The sequence below is a fragment of the Myodes glareolus genome, chromosome 17, assembly GCF_982192425.1.
Source record: "Myodes glareolus chromosome 17, mMyoGla1.1, whole genome shotgun sequence".
Lineage (NCBI taxonomy): Eukaryota > Metazoa > Chordata > Mammalia > Rodentia > Cricetidae > Myodes > Myodes glareolus.
Window position 1 is genome coordinate 12,168,953 of NC_142042.1, and position 17,483 is coordinate 12,186,435.

General features: G+C 36.3%; 1 protein-coding gene across 15 annotated transcripts in view; it reads left to right on the plus strand.

Moving 5' to 3' along the window:
- Spata1 (spermatogenesis associated 1) overlaps positions 1 to 17,483 on the plus strand; it is a 38,863-nt gene that overhangs the window by 14,724 nt on the left and 6,656 nt on the right. For 5 of the 15 annotated variants that reach the window (XM_085677578.2, XM_085677576.2, XM_085677582.2 and 2 more), the window contains 7 exons: positions 673 to 766; positions 1,345 to 1,408; positions 2,817 to 2,925; positions 3,566 to 3,691; positions 8,714 to 8,910; positions 14,732 to 14,830; positions 16,451 to 16,538. In XM_085677578.2, the coding sequence (XP_085533704.1) occupies positions 673 to 766; positions 1,345 to 1,408; positions 2,817 to 2,925; positions 3,566 to 3,691; positions 8,714 to 8,910; positions 14,732 to 14,830; positions 16,451 to 16,538 (777 nt within the window). Of the gene's footprint in view, positions 1 to 672; positions 767 to 1,344; positions 1,409 to 2,816; positions 2,926 to 3,565; positions 3,692 to 8,713; positions 8,911 to 14,731; positions 14,831 to 16,450; positions 16,590 to 17,483 lie in introns of all 15 variants that reach the window. The other 10 variants (XR_014997514.2, XR_014997515.2, XM_085677579.2 and 7 more) reach the window with 6 other exon arrangements.

Sequence of the window (17,483 nt, forward strand, 5' to 3'; positions counted from 1 at the left end):
AAATTATTTTTCTTTAAATTTTTTAAAGATTCATTTTTTTAAATTATTTTCTGTGTATGGATGTATTGCCTGCATCAGTGTCTGTGCACCATACATATGCCACTGCCTCAGAGGCCAGAAGAGGACATCAGATCCGCTGGAGGCTGTTAGCTACTGTGTGGGTGCTGGGAATTGAACCTGGATGTTCTGGAAGAGTAGTCAGTGTTCTTTAGCTGCTGAACCATCTCTCCATCCCCTAGAATTTTATTTTAAAAAGGGAGATTTTACAAGTGAAAGTGTATATGAAAGTTTCCGTTTTCATACCAGCATTTTCTTTAGTAGGTTTCTCAGATTATTTAAAAAATAATCTTTAGACAAAAGGTTTTGTGAAGACTAAGTGTGATAAAACCGAACTTATTTCCTCTTTCAGATTCATGTTGCACATAAAGAAATATGCAGTAGCAAGTGTGCACATGAAGGTGTTTGTTTTGTTGATGAGGGTGGGAGCTCAGTTGAGTTCACTAGAGAATCTTATTCATATGAACTAATATTTTGTGAAACTTATTCTGGAAAATATGCATTTGTATTTGCAAAGTTTGTGACATAAGGCTATAACATACACATATGAAAACAATGTGTTACTAGTTTCCTAATAATTGTACTTTATTTGCCATGCATGACCATAAACATCAGCTGAGGAAAGCCAGACTACACAAAACCACCATGGAAGTTCTGAGGTGCCAGGATCATTGGAAGAGTCAAGTGATTGTCTGGGTAACCTAAAGAGGTAATTGGTACAAATGGTGACTACACATACCCTAATCTGGAGTATAAGGAAAAGAATGTATTTATTTATACAACATTTAGGTTACAGTCTTTTCAAATTAAGCAACAATTGTATAAGCAAAATTATTTTATTTACAAAGAATTATGTTTCTAAAACTTTTAATTATTTTTGTTTTGGTTTGTTTTGTTTTGGATTTTTCGAGAAACTTTTAATTATTTTTAACCCTACCATAATGGATCTGTACAGATGTCTCATTTTACTACTCATTTTAAATATAATTTATGTTGATTATTAATGAGTTTGTAATAAAATAGATAGCCCAGTATCAGCATGAGGTGGGATTGCACTCTGATACCCAGGCTGGTCCTGAGCTCCTAGGTTCAAGCAGTCTTCTGCTTTATCCATGGAAAAAGTAAGGAAAACTGATACAAGCCACCCATTTGGCTTTGAGGTTAACTTTAAACATTTTCAAAGTTATGTTTGTATTTATATTAGCATCACTCATGTATGAGCATGTAGGTTTTAATACTCATGGAATAAAGTTTTAATGACTTTCAAATCCATTATTCTCTTTTAAGTCCATATCTTTGGAAAGATGATGATGATGATAATACAACTATCAATAGACGGCAGGCCAAACCGGTATGATATTAAAATTTTTACCTAAATGTAGCATTGCAATATACTAATACAGAACTTAAAATTTTAGCCCTATCTTAAATACCTACTTTTATTTATAATGCCATAGATATCACTAAATTGAACTAGTGGTTCAATTTTTATTTCTGCTTTGGTGAAGAAATAATATGCCTAAGTAACTGGGATGAAAATATTATCCACAATTGCTTTTTTAGATCATTTTTTAAAATTGCTTTCATTATTTTTAAAGTACTTTAACCTTTAATTGGTGGTGTTATTAGATAGTTTGCAGTTGAATACACTGATAGATGTATTTCATTAGCTGAAATAAACCTTTCCTTCCTGCAGCCATTGCCAAATACAGGCATTTTCAGTAGCTGAGCAGCTCTTTTATACTAACTTAGCTCAACGGAACTCTCATCTTGGCCATTAGCCTCCAAGCAGCTCTTCTTTCAGAGCACTTCCCTCCCTCCTTCAGAAACTCGTGATTTCCAGTTTCTTGATTTTGGATCTTCTCAAAGTGCTATGATCTACCAAATATTGCTCTTCGTGGAGTCCTTTCACTCTAGAATGGAGCAGAGTTGACATTTCTGTACTGGTCTATGTATAGTGCTCTGTAATTTGTGTGCATCTAACGTTGCTTAATTGTGAGCTCCTGGCCACACTATGGGGTAGCGTTCCTATGTTCACACCTGCATGTAAAATGCAGGATTCTGGACCTTATGCTGTCATCATAGCATGGCAAGACTTGAGTTATCAAGAACAGATAAAAATATGAAAATTAAGAAAAATTAAGGCAAGAGTTGGCAAGATGGCTCGGCAGGTTAAGGAATTTAACACAAAGCTTGATGACAGCAGGACCAGCTGACGGAAGGAGAGAGTGAGTCCTGCAAGTTGTCCTCTGACCCCCACTAGGCACACACCAGACACAGAAACAAGTGTATGCGTACAGAAGGGGGAGGGGGGAGGGACTAGGAATATAAGCAGGGAAGGTAGGGCTTTAAGAATAAGATAGATACAAAGCAATATGCTAACATTTTGAAAATGTGGTACACTCATCGCATTAAATTTTTAGCAAGTATAAATTATCAAAATTGACAGGGTGAAAAAAATCAATGACCATCTTAAAAACTTTAATGAGTGACTAAGATCAGAAATCTTAAACAGAAATCACATTTAGAAAGATAATGAAGTTTTAAAGCCTTTATTTATACTGTCTTCATACAATGTCCAAGCCATAGTGAAATGCAGAGATGAGAGCATGAGAAATAATCTCTAGCTGCAAATGTAGAATTGTGGTTCATCACTACATAATAAAAAGGACATTGTTGGTGTGCTTTAGCAAACACTGTGGACAAACTAAAGATGTTTCACACTGTCAGGTTCTGCTCATTCTCATGCTTGCTTTCAGGTGCGTGACAAGGAGTACGTCACCCTACCAGACCTTATTGATTTTCCTTCATTTCCTTCTCAGCGAGTTTCTTCAAGATTAACAGATTCCTCTTTGTTAAAAATCGAGAGTAAGTATTTGTAACACCATAAGTATGAATATTCTGTGTGAGGCACAGTTAACTGTGTTAACGAAGAGTTATAATTTAATGGCCAAAAAGTTTGCATTTATGAATTTTTTAAAGTTATGGAGGTAGGTGGTGGGAATAGTTATAAAACATTGTAAGAATGGTAATGCCACTTAACTGTACTCTGAAAATAGTTAAATGGCAAGTTTTGTTATAAATATTGTACTATATATTATATATTATAAATCATTAATTTTATGTTAACTACACTGTATATTTAGTCACTAATATTTTAATCTGAAATATGCATTTTCTGTATAAGATATAAATAAACACAGTAACTTTGAGCCTGAAATAAATTTACCAAAAATAGGAAACTAAAATAATAAAAGGGTAACTTAATCTGACTTTCTAGTTTCACACATCTTTGTAAATGCAGAAGAAATATACTATTTTATAAACCCAAGCTAATCAAAATGTCTCCTCCATATTCTCCATAGTGGTAAGAGCAGAAAGAAAAACATACATTCTGAATAAATTTCGTTCTTTTTTATACACTTTCAGGTTTTTAACTCTGTCTTTTGGGATATGAACCATCTTTTAGCTTTTCAGAATTGATGAGTATGGGTTATAATCTCTCTAGGAGAGAAGATTATTGAACAAATGAAACAAGTAAAGGAAGAAAGAAAACATCTGGAAAATATTAGAGAAGAACTATTAAAAAAAGTTGAAAAGCTATTTGAACAAAATAAATCAAAACGATATCATGGTAAGTTTATTAAACAGATTTTGTAACTACAAAGAAAACTAACCCTAAATTCTACAAAATTGATAGTTTCAGTATAACTAATACAATCATAATTAATAATTGTCTCACTTGTTACAGTACATAATTGAAGTACATTAATATAGAAATACAAGTACATTAATAAAGAATATAATATGTAATTGAAGTACATTAATATAGAAAATAATCATTTGATTTTAAGCAATAAATGCTTTGCATAAGGCTTTGTAAATTAAAACTCAAATATTTTTGCTATCAAAACTCAAATTAATTATTTCCCTCATTTATTAAGTAAGTATAAAGTGTTTAGCATATTTAGACACTGTCATAAGGACTGATAAGATACAATAGCTATGCAGTCAGAAAAAATGATAACCAAGTTAAGAATAAATGATACATCATGTTTAGTGCTTTATAGAGGAAATTCACAATTGTATGTATAGAAATTTAAAAGAGGAACACATAAACTGGATGGAAGAAACAAAGAAAGCCTTCCAGAAGGAGCTGGATGCACTAGGGTCCCAGTGTGCCCCGTGGCTCCATGCCTTCCACTGTGCTCTTCCCTAGTCATCCGCTGACCCTTCTCTCACTTGGTTCTGTTCAGCTCACTGGGTTGTTTCCAACAGGTCATTCCAGGTCATGTATCACTAACTCTAGAAGCCATTTTTAAGTCTTTGAACTGCCATAGCTGCTTAATTTGGGGGTATATTGCCTTGCTGCTTTGGTAATATGAATGAATTAGGGAGCTTAAGGGGGAAAGTCATTTTCTTGCAACAAATTCAGAAGCAATATGATTAGATCTAGTAGGAATGAATGGAAATGCAAGTCAGGGCAAGGAAAGTATAAGATGGTGGTTTGAGAAATACTAAATGATTTGAGAGGCCTTCATTTTGGGTTGCATTTGAGGATTATGAAGAAAAAGCCATATGTGGAATTGATCTATTTTAGAATTCTTAATTTATAGCAAAATACTAAAAGTTTCAATCCGCAAAGTGACTGAAGGCCACAGACCATTTTGTAAGCTATGAAGAATGTGCTTAAGAATATTGAATTGTTACCTTGAAGTAGTGATTTAACCCTGAGTAATATTGAAAGAGTCAAATTAACACTGGACTAAAAGTCATGGGGCCTAGATTGTAATACTAAGTCAGTCTTTTACTTAGGCAAGTTTCCTTTTTCTTGTGCATCTTACGCTTTTCATATCTAAAATAAAAATTGAGTCACTTTTTACTTCAGAAGAAATGTAGATACTTACATACATACACAAAATATTAGATATTTAGTGATCCTGCTATGTGCTAAGTATTAATTTAAATACTAAGGATGCAGCAATGAACAGAATTGACCTGGACTTGGCCCTGCTATGAGAAATGTGCTTCCAAATGGTAGGAGACTGACAATATCAGTTAGTGATCAGAATTTCAAAACTATTTAAAAGAGCATAGTTGGCTGGAGAGGTGGCTTGGCAGTAAGAGAACCAGCTGCTTTTTTTTTTTAGATGATCTAGGTTCAATTCTGAAAAACCATATAACAGTTAACAATCACCTGTAATTCCAGTTCCAGAGGATCCAGTACTACCTTCTGGCCCCTATGGGCAATGCACACACATGGTGCCCAGATGGACATGTAAGAAAACACACACACATACAGTTGAGAGGAATGCAGCATGGTACTTTAGTTAGGGTTCCCAGGAAGGCATTTCTAAATAAAGATACCCAAATCAGATTAATGAAGCAGGCATTGCAAGTAAATATCAGTGTTCATAAGAGGAATAGTAAATATCCAAATGAAGAGATAAGGATGGCCTTGTGGTAGTCAGACTTGAAAAATGCCCAGGGTAGATAGAGCATGCTAAATAAAGTGAAATGTAGGCAAAAAAAAAAAAAAGTGAGAAAATCAGAAAACCCAAGTCAAAAGATTGGATTTTACTCTAAATAAGATTAGAAGCTCTTGGAGGATTTTAAACTAGATTACACAATCTTAAAAACATTTGGGGACACATTCTGTGTATTGTGACACACACCTTTAATCCCAACACTTGGTAAGCAGAGGCAGGATAATCTCTGAGTTCAAGTTCAGCCTGGTCTACGCTGAAGTGAGTTCCAGGGCAGACAGGGCTCACACAGTTGTAGAAGTTCCTTGGTAGAATTTCTGGGGTCGTTTATGTAAACTATCATATCATCAGCAAACAGTGAGAATTTGACTTCTTCTTTTCTGTTTTGTATCCCCCTTGATCTCCTTTTTAAAAAATTCTTCTACCTATTATTATTCTTAGATTTGGACTTTTCATGGTATCCCATATTTCCTGGATATTTTGGGTTAAGCTTTTGTTAGATTTAATATTTTATTTTACTGATGAATCTATTTCCTCTATTGTATCTTCAGTGCTTGAGATTCTCTCTTCAATGTCTTGTATTCTGTTGTTCATGCTTGTGTTTGTGGTTCCTGATCGTTTTCTCATGATTTCTGTTTCTATAATTCCCTTGGCTTGTGTTTTCTTTATTGTCTCTATTTCGGGTTTCAAGACCTGAATATTTTTTTTCATATATTTGATTTCTTGGTTTTCTTTAAGTGATTTGCTGATGTCTTCCAATTTTTTTTTGTCTTTCCCTTTATTTCTTTAAGTGAATTTCTCATTTCCTCTTTAAAAGTTTCAAACATTCTATTGAAGTTATTTTTTAGGTCATTTTCTTCTGCTTCATCCATATTTGGTTGTTCAGGTCTTGCTGTTGTAGGGTTTTTAGGTTTTACTGGTGTTGTGTTGCTCTTTGTGGTGTTGCATGTGTTCTTACCTTGTCTACTCATCTTTTCCTCTAATAGATGTAGTTGGGGCTGTCTGTGATTCTGTTGAGTAATCTTCTAGGTGCCAGTGAGTCCAAAGCTCAGATGGTTGTTCCTCGTGGTACAGTCAATGCCACAGTTCTAGGTACCCCATTGGTTACTCTGTGTTCCTGGAGATAGCTCAGCACTCTTGTGCCTGCTCTGCTCCCTTGGAGTTTGCTATCTCAGGCCTACTTTGGCCTAGGTTGCCGGCTTTGCCCTGTTTCTCTAAATCCTGGTCTGGATCCCCTCCTGCAGAAGTCCCTGGCTTGGAGTTGGACCTGGGAAGGTTTCTGGCACCAGTCTACTCCCTCAGAGTTCCCAGGCTTGGGTGCACCCAGAACTGCAGAAGACCTGGCTCAGGCTTACTCCCTCAGAGGTCCCAGACTCATGCTCGACCCACAGAGGTTCCAGGTTCTTGTCTGTTCCCTTTGATGTCCCAGACTGACCCCCGGACCCACCGAGGTCCTGGCTCAGGTATACTCCCTTTGAGGTTCCAGACTCATGCCTGACCCCACAGTGATCTCTTGTTCCTGCCTATTCCCTAGGAGTTCCCAGGTTCACCCATGCCCACACTGGCAGAGGTCCTGGCTCAGGCCTAGTTCCTGGTAGGTCCTAGACTCACACCCAGACCCACAGGGGTCCTGGCTTAGGTCTACTCCCTTGAAGGTCCCAGATTCACGTCTGGAACCTCAGCAGTCTCTGGCTCTGGTCTCTGGCTCTAGCTCACTTGCTCAGTGGTTACTTCCCTGTACCTGTTCCAGTGGAGATCGCTGACTCCGGATCTGGTTACTCACTGGCTCAATCCTGATCCTCCAGTGTCCGGGGACTGGGTTGGCTCCTGGGACTGGATTTGCTCCTGGCTTCTGCTCCTGTTGGAGCTTTCCCTCCCTTTTCTCATTTAGCATCAGGCCTTCCATAAACTTCTCATTTCCTTGAGCTCAGGAGTTGGCTCCAGTATTACAGTCCCTGTGCTCCTCAAACTTACGTTTTGTATTTTTGCTTCACTTGTTCTTTTTCATTCTAGACCTGTATGAGTGGTCATTAATAACAATGTGACACAGCCAATACTATGTTGTCTTGAAATTTCTGCTGCCATTATGTTAGTCCAAAACTCTTCAGTTTAACCTCAGGGAAATTATTAGGAAAAAAACAAAAAGCAACCACTTTCTTTGCCAAAATATTACTATAGTTGTCTCTACCCAGTTGCTAATAGTGTTCGCCTCTAAAACCTCTTGAGCTGGGCCTCATAATCCACATTGCTGTCATCACTACTATTCTCCAAGTTCTTATTGGGATGACCTGTTAAACCCAGTTTACAGCAGCCACACTCTCTTCAAAATCACATTCCACATACAACATGCTAACCAGCCATAGCAATACCCTCAATCCTAGTACCAACTTCTGTCTTACTTATTTTATATTTCTGGGAAGAGACACCAAGACCAAGGAAACATAACAAAAAGCATTTAGTTGGTGACTTGGTTAACAGTTTCAGAGGATTTCTATGAGCATTATGAGAGAAAGCATGACAACAAGCAGGCAGACATAGCACTGGTACAGTACCTGGGAACTCACATCTGATACAACGAGAGAGAGAGAGACAGAGAGAGAGACAGAGAGACAGAGACTGAGCCTGGCATGGACTTTTGACACATTAAAATCTGCTTCCTTCACCTCCAGTGGTACATCTCCAGATAAGGCCACACCTCCCAATCCTTCTGAAAGAGTTTTACTAACTTCGCACCAAACCTTCAAGTATATGAGCCTGTCTCATTCAAACCAGTGCACTTAAGTATATTACTATCTAGCAGATATTTTTTTCAGCTTTAGGTATGTAAGAACTGAAAATAAGGAAAGAAGGAAAATGTTTTAAATTGATATATATGTATTTTTTTTAACTCTAGGATTCTTTCTACCTTAAAACTTTAGTCCTATAACATAGTGATTCTCAACCTTCCTAGTTTGTGACCCTTCAATATAGTGTGGTTTCCCTGACGATAAAATTATTTTTTTGCTACTTCATAACTGAAATTTTGCTACCATTATGAATTGTAATGTAAATGCCTGTGCTTTCCAATTATCTTAGGCAACCCTTGTGAAAGGATCATTTAATCCTCAAAGAGGCACAGCCAACAAGTTGAGAACCACTGCTTCAACAGTATCCACCTATAACTTTTGTAGTTTGTGTTTTGTTTGTAGTCTGTGACAGCTGGAAAAAAAAATACTTTGACACCAAGAAAGTCACAGCATCATTGGAGGAAGTTTTAACAAAACTTCGAGAAGATTTGGAACTTTACTATAAAAAACTCCTCATGCAGCTTGAAGCCAGGGAGATCAAGATGCGACCAAGGAATCTGGCAAATATCTCAGATTCAAAGGTACTATAAACTGTTCTCCCTTCCTCTACAAAAGTCCTATGCAGGAAGTATGCTTTAACTTGTATTTTGCTTAGGATTCTCCAGGTTACTTGGAGCAAAACTTGCTTGGACAATAAAAAACAAAGTCCCCGGCCTGCTGAGGAGGCACGAGTCAGAAGACAATGTCTCTTAGGGCCTTGGTGCTGTTGTAATTTCATCCCTGTCAGTATTGTTGGCTTTCCAAGACAGCTTTTTTTCTAAGAACAGCAGTAGAGTTGAAAGTAGCTAATAGGATCCTATATTTTTAAAACAGGAGAGAAACCTGTCCCAGAGTGCTTGAGTGTTCTAAAAGAGGGTCATTCCAAGATGTAATTTCAGCTCTCTGTCATAGCAAGGAGGAACGACTTCTATGAACTGAACTTCCAACAGCCAATGCAAAGGCTTAGTTTCTGATTGTCATATAAAAGTTGTTTTGGGGGTAAACAAGTTCCTCATACCAAAGCCATGATCTAATCTGTATGTTTTCTGAAGGAAAGCATCACACTCCTGCCACTTTTGTCCTTTTTGTCACTGTCTGCAGTACACAGAGATTCAAGACCTCCTGGTATGCCAAAGTCATGCAAAGGCTGTAGAGCTGTTTCCAAAAAACAGCTCTGTAGCTTAGAGAAAACAATCACTGTTTTTCATGATGACATCTTCAAGGTCTAAGAACTTTAGAAAACAACTATTCATTCTGATAGTTACCCTAGATAGTGGAAGGCAACTATTTCATTCTAATGTTTAACCTCGATAACGGTGATTCTACTAGGTTTCCTCTGACACAGAGTCATGACATATAAAAGTCTTTCCTTTAGCCTTGTGGAGGTTAACTAGGTAGAACTCTGATTCAGTAACAAATGCTCTGGTTGCCTTAGGCTAATTAGCATTACAAAGAAATCAATAACTGATAAACAAGAGTAAGGTGCTAATAGAGCTAGCTCACTGTAGTCCTGGGGGTAGAGGGAGTTATGGCACCCACAGAACTCAGAATTACTGATGTTCTATGGAATTCTTTAAATCATGGAATTTTGATCAACTTATTTTTTTCTTGAGATAATTTTGAATCTTACATCAAAGACAAGAGTATCCTTTATTGTATAATTCTACCACATAATTAAATAGACAAAAATAAATAAACCAGCATTCATTTAAGTTTGTATTTCGTTAGATTGATCTTATATATCCAAAAGATTTAAAGATATGTTAATTTTGATAATGCCTTCACTTTGATAATGACACGATGAAATAGGTAATGTTTTACTACTTTAGGTAAATTTAAATAAAATCCAAATAGGCTAAAATAATTACTTAACATATTATTCAATACTATTTTAGTCTAATTAACATTTTTATCTTATAATATTTTAGGTTCTATATAGTGGCATTTTATAAATAAAGCTTGCCAGAAGACCAGAGAGTAAAACAGCCCCACTGGTCAACCTTCCAGAGCAGGCAGTAGTAACACACACCTTTAATCCCAGTAGCCACACTAGTTGCCATAGAAACAGGGTGGCGTATTGAAGGTGTAAGTCATGAAACAATCCCACACCAGTTTGGAATTATGATTAATAAAAGGGTTATTTATTTAAAGGGAAAACTTACAGATTACCGTCCTACAACAGCCCTATGCATGACCAGGAACATTGTCTAGTAACCAGAAGCAGAGCCCAAAGCAAGAGAGAGAGAGAGAGAGAGAGAGAGAGAGAGAGAGAGAGAGAGAGAGAGAGAGAGAGGAGGGAGGGAGGGAGAGAGGGCTACCGCTGCTTTTTAAAGTGAAAGAGACCATGCCCAGTTGGGCTGGTATCTTAAAGGCTATTGGCTGAAGGCGCAGAAGGAGCTCCTGCAGCAGTGCATGCCTTTAATCCCAGTGGTGCACGCTTTTAATCCCAGAACTAGAGAGGATTATAAGACAAGAGGAGACAGCTCTCAGTCAGTCTCATTCTGAGATTCCTGGAGGCATGATTGTCATTTCAGACTGAAGTGGAGGTTAAGAGCTAGTGGCTGGCTGTTTTGCTTTTCTGACCTTCAGGTTGAACCCCAATTTTTCTCTCTTGAGTTCTTATTAATTGTGCTTCATTTGGCGCCCAAACATTAGGCAAGAATTTCTACACATAGCCTGAGAAAGCTTTTTTAAAAAATGATTCTGGACAGACAAAAGAACAGAGTCAAGCATGATTTCCTGATAACAGCGTTATCTCTGGTAGACTCTGTTTGCTAGAGGCCAGCAGTTAGCAGAAACATCATACATCTTTTAAGAGGCTCAGCCATCAAACTCTTAAATGGTGTTTATGAGCAGCCAGCAGCATCCTTCTTGGCAGTGGCATGGACCTAGAAACTCTACAGGGTTGTGGTAAAAAATGTGACTCCCACCAGTACCTCTGCCTTGAAGCTAGACTCTCAGAAAGCCAAGGAGTGGGGCAAATCCAGTTGTAAAAGCCATGGCTTTAATCCTAGTCATGTCTCTTATCAGACTAAAGACTTATGTGGTCAGAAAAAGATATTGATATACAGTAAAGACAGATTCAGAGGGGGAATAAAAAGAAAAAAAATTAAATGGTTTACACTGTGTTTAAAAATATTCATAGGCTTGAGAGAGAAAAGAAAAAGGATAAAGAAAGTCCTTAAAAAAAAAGAAATATTGTCAGATGTGGTGCCACACGCATTTAATCCTGGGAAACAGAGGCAGGCGGATCTCTGTGAGTTTGAGGCCGAGGCATGGGGGTGCACGCCTTTAATTCTAGCACTTGGGAGGCAGAGACAGGTAGATCTCTGTGAGGTTCCGGCTAGCCTGATCTACAGAGTAAGATCTGAGGAAACAGAAGCCCTGTCTCAAAAAACCAAAAATTAAAAAGAAAAATATTTTTTTTAAAAAAAGCCAAGTAAAGATGGAAAATACAGAGAGTCTAGATACTGAATGTTGCCTTGACATCAAAATTTAAGTCAAAAGTTGTTACTTTGGAGAAGTTTTGCTTTTATTTTCACAGGAAATTAAGGTTTGATCTAGGGAAATTTTCTGATAGAAGCAGATAGCTCAGAAGATCCAACATCTCAGAGTACCTCTGTTGCAGTTTACTCTAAGTTCTACATCCAAAACAGTCTTAAAACTTCTGACTGAGATGATCCTGCCTCACAGAATACTGCAGTCAGTACTTGACCATAATGCTAAATTTCCTTGGGTCCCCATGAGATATCAGCACCCACAATTAGCAGGAAGTAGCCTAGAAAACTATGTCCACATTCCCAAAAACTGGATCATAGATGTTTGCCTTTGTTTAGTGTGTTGGTTACAGGTTGTTATGGATAATGGTCAGGAAAAAGCTAAACAAAGGAAATTAAATTTGAGGTCCTTGATTTGAAAAGAAAAAAAAGAGATATATATATATGATAGGATAAAATAGTAGATTATTGAATCTACTCTGAAAAGAAAAGGAGGACATAGATATGGTAAGGGTAGATTATTGAATCTACTCAGAAACGGAAAAGGGAGAACAAATATGCTAAGATAGAAAGTAGATTATTGAATCTACTTTTATTTTCCTTAAGATTTATTTATTTATTTTGTATGCAGTATTCTGCCTGCAGGTATATGCCTGCAGGTCAGAAGAGAGCACCAGATCTCGTTACAGATGGTTGTGAGCCACCAGTGGTTGCTGAACTGAACTCAGGACCTCTGGAAGAGCAGTCAGTGCTCTTAATCTCTGAGCCATCTCTCCAGCCCTTGAATCTACTTTTAAAAAGCAACTACTAGTTTTAAATGTTTTACATTTAAACTTTGGATTGGACTTTTGTATATTGTATACAAATTTTGTATAGTGATACAAATTTAAGACTAATTTTGTTAGACTATTCTTTTCATATATTTCTACTCTGTTCAAGGTATTGCACCTATATCTCATTTAACAATTTAATGCAAATTTCTAGTTCTTGAAAATTATTATTACCAACTGTTTAGGATATTAACAAAATATAAGTTAATAGTTAATCACCTAGTATAATCGAACTTGTAGTCACATTAGGTATGTTTTCAAGGTCAAACAAAGATATATTTTAGATAGGTCATCTTCAAACACTTCAGAAATTCACATAATATGGCATTTAAGGTGTTTTAATAACTTAAGTTCTTTTTTTATGACAATAAGATATGTCTGATCCTGGCAGCACCAATCTACTTCAGAGAAGATAATGCTCATCAAATAACCTTCACATGGAGTTTCCTTGCTTTGTGGCAGAAGTAAGCCACTGTGCAAGAAAATGTCCCTGCCTCGACTGCTGACAATATGTTGTCCTAATTAGACAAGCAGGACACAAAAGAAAGTGACTGCCAAACATTACCAAGACAAGGAGGGACAGCCCTTTAGAATATCCTGCTTCACAGAAAAGTCCGTCAGATATGCTAGGCCTATAGGCTGAAGATGGATGCCCCAACATTGCAGAGGAATTTTGCATGACTGTCCAGGCAGCCAGCTGTTTCTATAATTACTCACATTTTTTAGAAGTTTCTTACTTGCACTTCCTGCTTACTCAATTAATATTATTTTCTTCTTGGGTCTCTGAGGGAGTTGAAGACTAGATATAGTTTTCCTTGTTTACCAGACACAGAAGTCAAGTTATGATAGAAAGTAAACTAGGTACAAGACTTTGGACTCACCAGGATAGGATAGATATGGAATATTTTCTCTTAATTTGTCAAATGCAAATGGACAAGACATTGTTGATGTATATTTGGCCTGTAAATACTGTATATAGTTATTGTATTTATTGTATATAGTTTGTCTTATATTAGTTATAGCTTTCCTTTTTATTTTAGACAAAATGGGGAAATATGGTGGCATTTTATAAATAAAGCTTGCCAGAAGACCAGAGAGTAAAACAGCCCCATTGGTCAGCCTTCCAGAGCAGGCAGTAGTAACACACACCTTTAATCCCAGTAGCCACACTAGTTGCCATAGAAACTAGGTGGTACATGCCTTTAATCCCAGAACTAGAGGTGATTATAAAACAGGAGGAGACAGCTCTCAGTCACAGTCTCATTCTGAGATTCCTGGAGGCAGGATCGCCATTTCAGACTGAGGTAGAGGTAAGAGTCATTGGCTAGTTGTTTTGTTTTTCTGACCTTCAGGTCTCTCTCAGCTTTTATTAATCATGCTTCGGTTCAGCATGATAACCTGATTCACAAAGGAACTTTAGAAGTTTTTTGTTGTTGTTGTTTTGCTTGTTTTTTGTATTTTGAGAATGGGTTTCTCTGTGTAACCTTAGCTGTCCTGGAACTCATTCTGTTGACCAGGCTAACATTGAGTTCAAAGATTGCCTGCCTCTGCTTCCTAAGTGCTGGGACTAAAGGCTTATGCCACCACAGTCATACATGGAAGTATAAAATTCTTAAATAACTTCTTAGTAAAGAGAACTGTACACATAAATTTTTCAAGAAAAAGTGTTTGCTAGTATCTTTGTAAGATAATAGTGTTAATGATATTAAATTGATGGTCAGTTTTACAAACATCCATTTTGTTTTCTGAGACAGTTTGGCCTCAAACTTGAGATCCTCCTGCCTCAGCCTCTGAATACTGAGAAGTGTGTGCCATGGTGCCAGGCTCAGTTTTTAAAAATAATAGCTGATTAGAGGTAGAAGAGGAGAGACAGTCACTCCTAAAGCACACAGAAAGGAGTTTGAGTGTCTACTCAAAACAGTAAGATTTTCTGAAATAGATTATTTTTGTGATCACTTCATAGTTTATGTTCATAAGGCCATTTATACGAAATACACAAATATTATTCTAAATAAATGATTTTCTGTCTCACACAGAATTATCTTATAATCCAGATCACTGAAGTACAGCATGCAATTGACCAACTTAAGAGAAAATTGGATACTGATAAAATGAAACTCATATTAGAAGTTAAGGTAATCTATATTTCTCCTAATCAGATTATAACATTCATCTTGAAATAAATTAGTTTGGAGTTTATCCTTAAACATCAATATTGTAAGGATAGCCATACTGACTCTTTAAATTAGTGCACTTTAACAGCAAAGAATATGGATTAAAAAATGTGGGAAGAAAACTAAATACTCTAAAAAGATGCATGTTACAAGGCTAAAGAAAAGTTAAATAAAATTTTACTAGAAGTAATTAAGAGTTAAAGGATCATGTGAATCGGTATAATATAAACAGAAAAACACTTTAAAATAGTTTTCTACATTTTCTGACATTCATAAATCTGACAAACCTCCTAATAAGCCTCTAACTCCCACTTAATTTGTTCCCTTTTCTTGGATAATCATTTTATTGTTGTTATTTTCAAAAATATAGAGTATGGCTCTTCTGCTAGATGCTAAACTTTGAATTTTATTTACTCCTATCTAGTACATGGGACAGTGCGGTTCTAGATGCATTTCACTTCCCTGAAGGCTGCCTCAGCACTAGGATGCTTAGGATTTAAGGGGGAAAGAACACAGGATAACTTTATTAAGTAATATGCAATAAAAAATAATTTGTCCAGTGAAGGGAACCATATCAGTTCAGTATGTGGAGAAGAAGCCAAAGTTGAGACTTGTATACCCGAGGATAGTGGGGATGCAGAAAGGAGGGTGTCTAAACTTTCAGTCATGACTTCCTCCACTTTCTTCCGGAGAGCATGCACATTAGAGTTTACACTTGTGACTTATGACTTGACCCTAAATAGTAATTCAGTTTTAAAGACAAGAAATTTTCATCTTACAGATTGGAAGAAAAAAAATCCTGTATTTAATCATAGTGCCTAAAAGACATGTAACCAATAGTATTTGTTGACTTCTGAATGAACCACTTAAAACATCCCCACCAATACCATTGAGAAATACAAGACAGAAACCATATTTATTCACGGTAGTGGTGCATAAGTAGTGCTTCTGAAGTTTAATGGTTTTATCTTAACAGGAGAATTTGTTTACAATGCAGCATTTGACTTCATAAACCCAGGGGAGCCTGAGGTTCTTTATTCCTAACAAATTCATAGGTGGTGCTCACGCTTTTGGTCCATACACAGTATGTGGAATACAGGTGGCTGTTCCAAACTTGTAGTTTTATACTCTGAGCAAAGTACTCAGCCTTTTGGTTGGCTCATTTCCTTAATTATAAAATGAGGAAATCAAAGGTTTAAGACCCTTAGAAGCATTTTGGGCACAAGTGTATCCTATTATGTGTCTTAACTATCCATTTCCTAAAGGCTCTTGTATTCAGGATCCTGTTACTGCCTGTTTTACTTGTTACACACTGAGATTCTGAAGCTAAAGTTCCTAAAAGTAAAGTTCCTTTTATTCTATATTTTGAGACATTTCAACTGCCCTTTATATACTCATAAAGGATGTTATGCCATGCTCATCTAGCTAGATAAGAATGCCTATTTAGCCAAAATGGATAATTCAGCTTACTGTAGTGATCTAGCAAGAGTGAAGGCATGGAGGGTGAGGCCAGTTCCCACCATGCCATCTGTCTAGAAAGCTGGGATGAAGCCCATTTTAAAAAGACACCTCTTTCTACAGATGAGGAAACAAGCAGTTTCAGATTTACAGATGCTAAAAGCTGAACTGACACAGAAGAAAATGGGTTCATCCTTCCGATCACCAATATGTATGTTCACTTAACTTACCTCTTGAAATTTTAGATGAGGATTTGAACAAAGTAAGCCATTTTGTTTCTTGGCAATATTTTTTTGTAAATCATAAGGTTGATGTATCAGTTAAGAATAAATTTAAAAAAATACCCACGTTTTGTGTGGGTATTGCAAGTTATAATATAAATTTAAATAGTGACTATTTTGAAGACGATTACATATTTTATAGTCCTACATTTTATAATTTCTCATTTTTAATAATGTTAAAAGGGAATGTTATGGCAAAATTAATGATTAGCAAAATGTGTAATGTTTCAGTAAATACCAATATATTTGCCTAGAAATAGAATTTATTATATTAATGATATTTTATTAAAAACAATTGTATATACATGTACGGCAAATTTGTGTCTAATAATGTAATTTGTACTGCTTTTAGAAATATAAAATGATTTTTAAAAATAAAGTTATTCAACATATACTAATGAAGTAAATAATTTTACTGTCATAAACAACTATGTAAATAGAAAACATAACATTATCATAACATACTTGATAAATCACTTATTCCAGTTTGGAAGGGGATTATATGTAAAGGTAGTATTTATGTACATGGAGTTCAAAGGATACAAACTGTAATGAGTCTTTTTCTGATCCTGCCAGCCAGCTCCTAAATAATGACACTGAGACTTCTTATTAGTTTTGAAAACTCAGCCGATAGCTTAGGCTTGTTTCTAACTAACTCTTATAACTTAAATTGACCCATGTCTATTAACTTACTTTCTGTCATGTATTCCTCATATCTGTATTGCCAGTCTTGCTTGCTCTGTGTCCTTGGAGGCTTCACTTTTTCTTCCCAGTGTCCTCTCTGCTCAGAAATCCTGCCTAGCTATTGGCTGTTCAGCTTTTTATTAAACTAATCACAGGAACACATCTTCACACTGTACAAAAAGATTATTCCG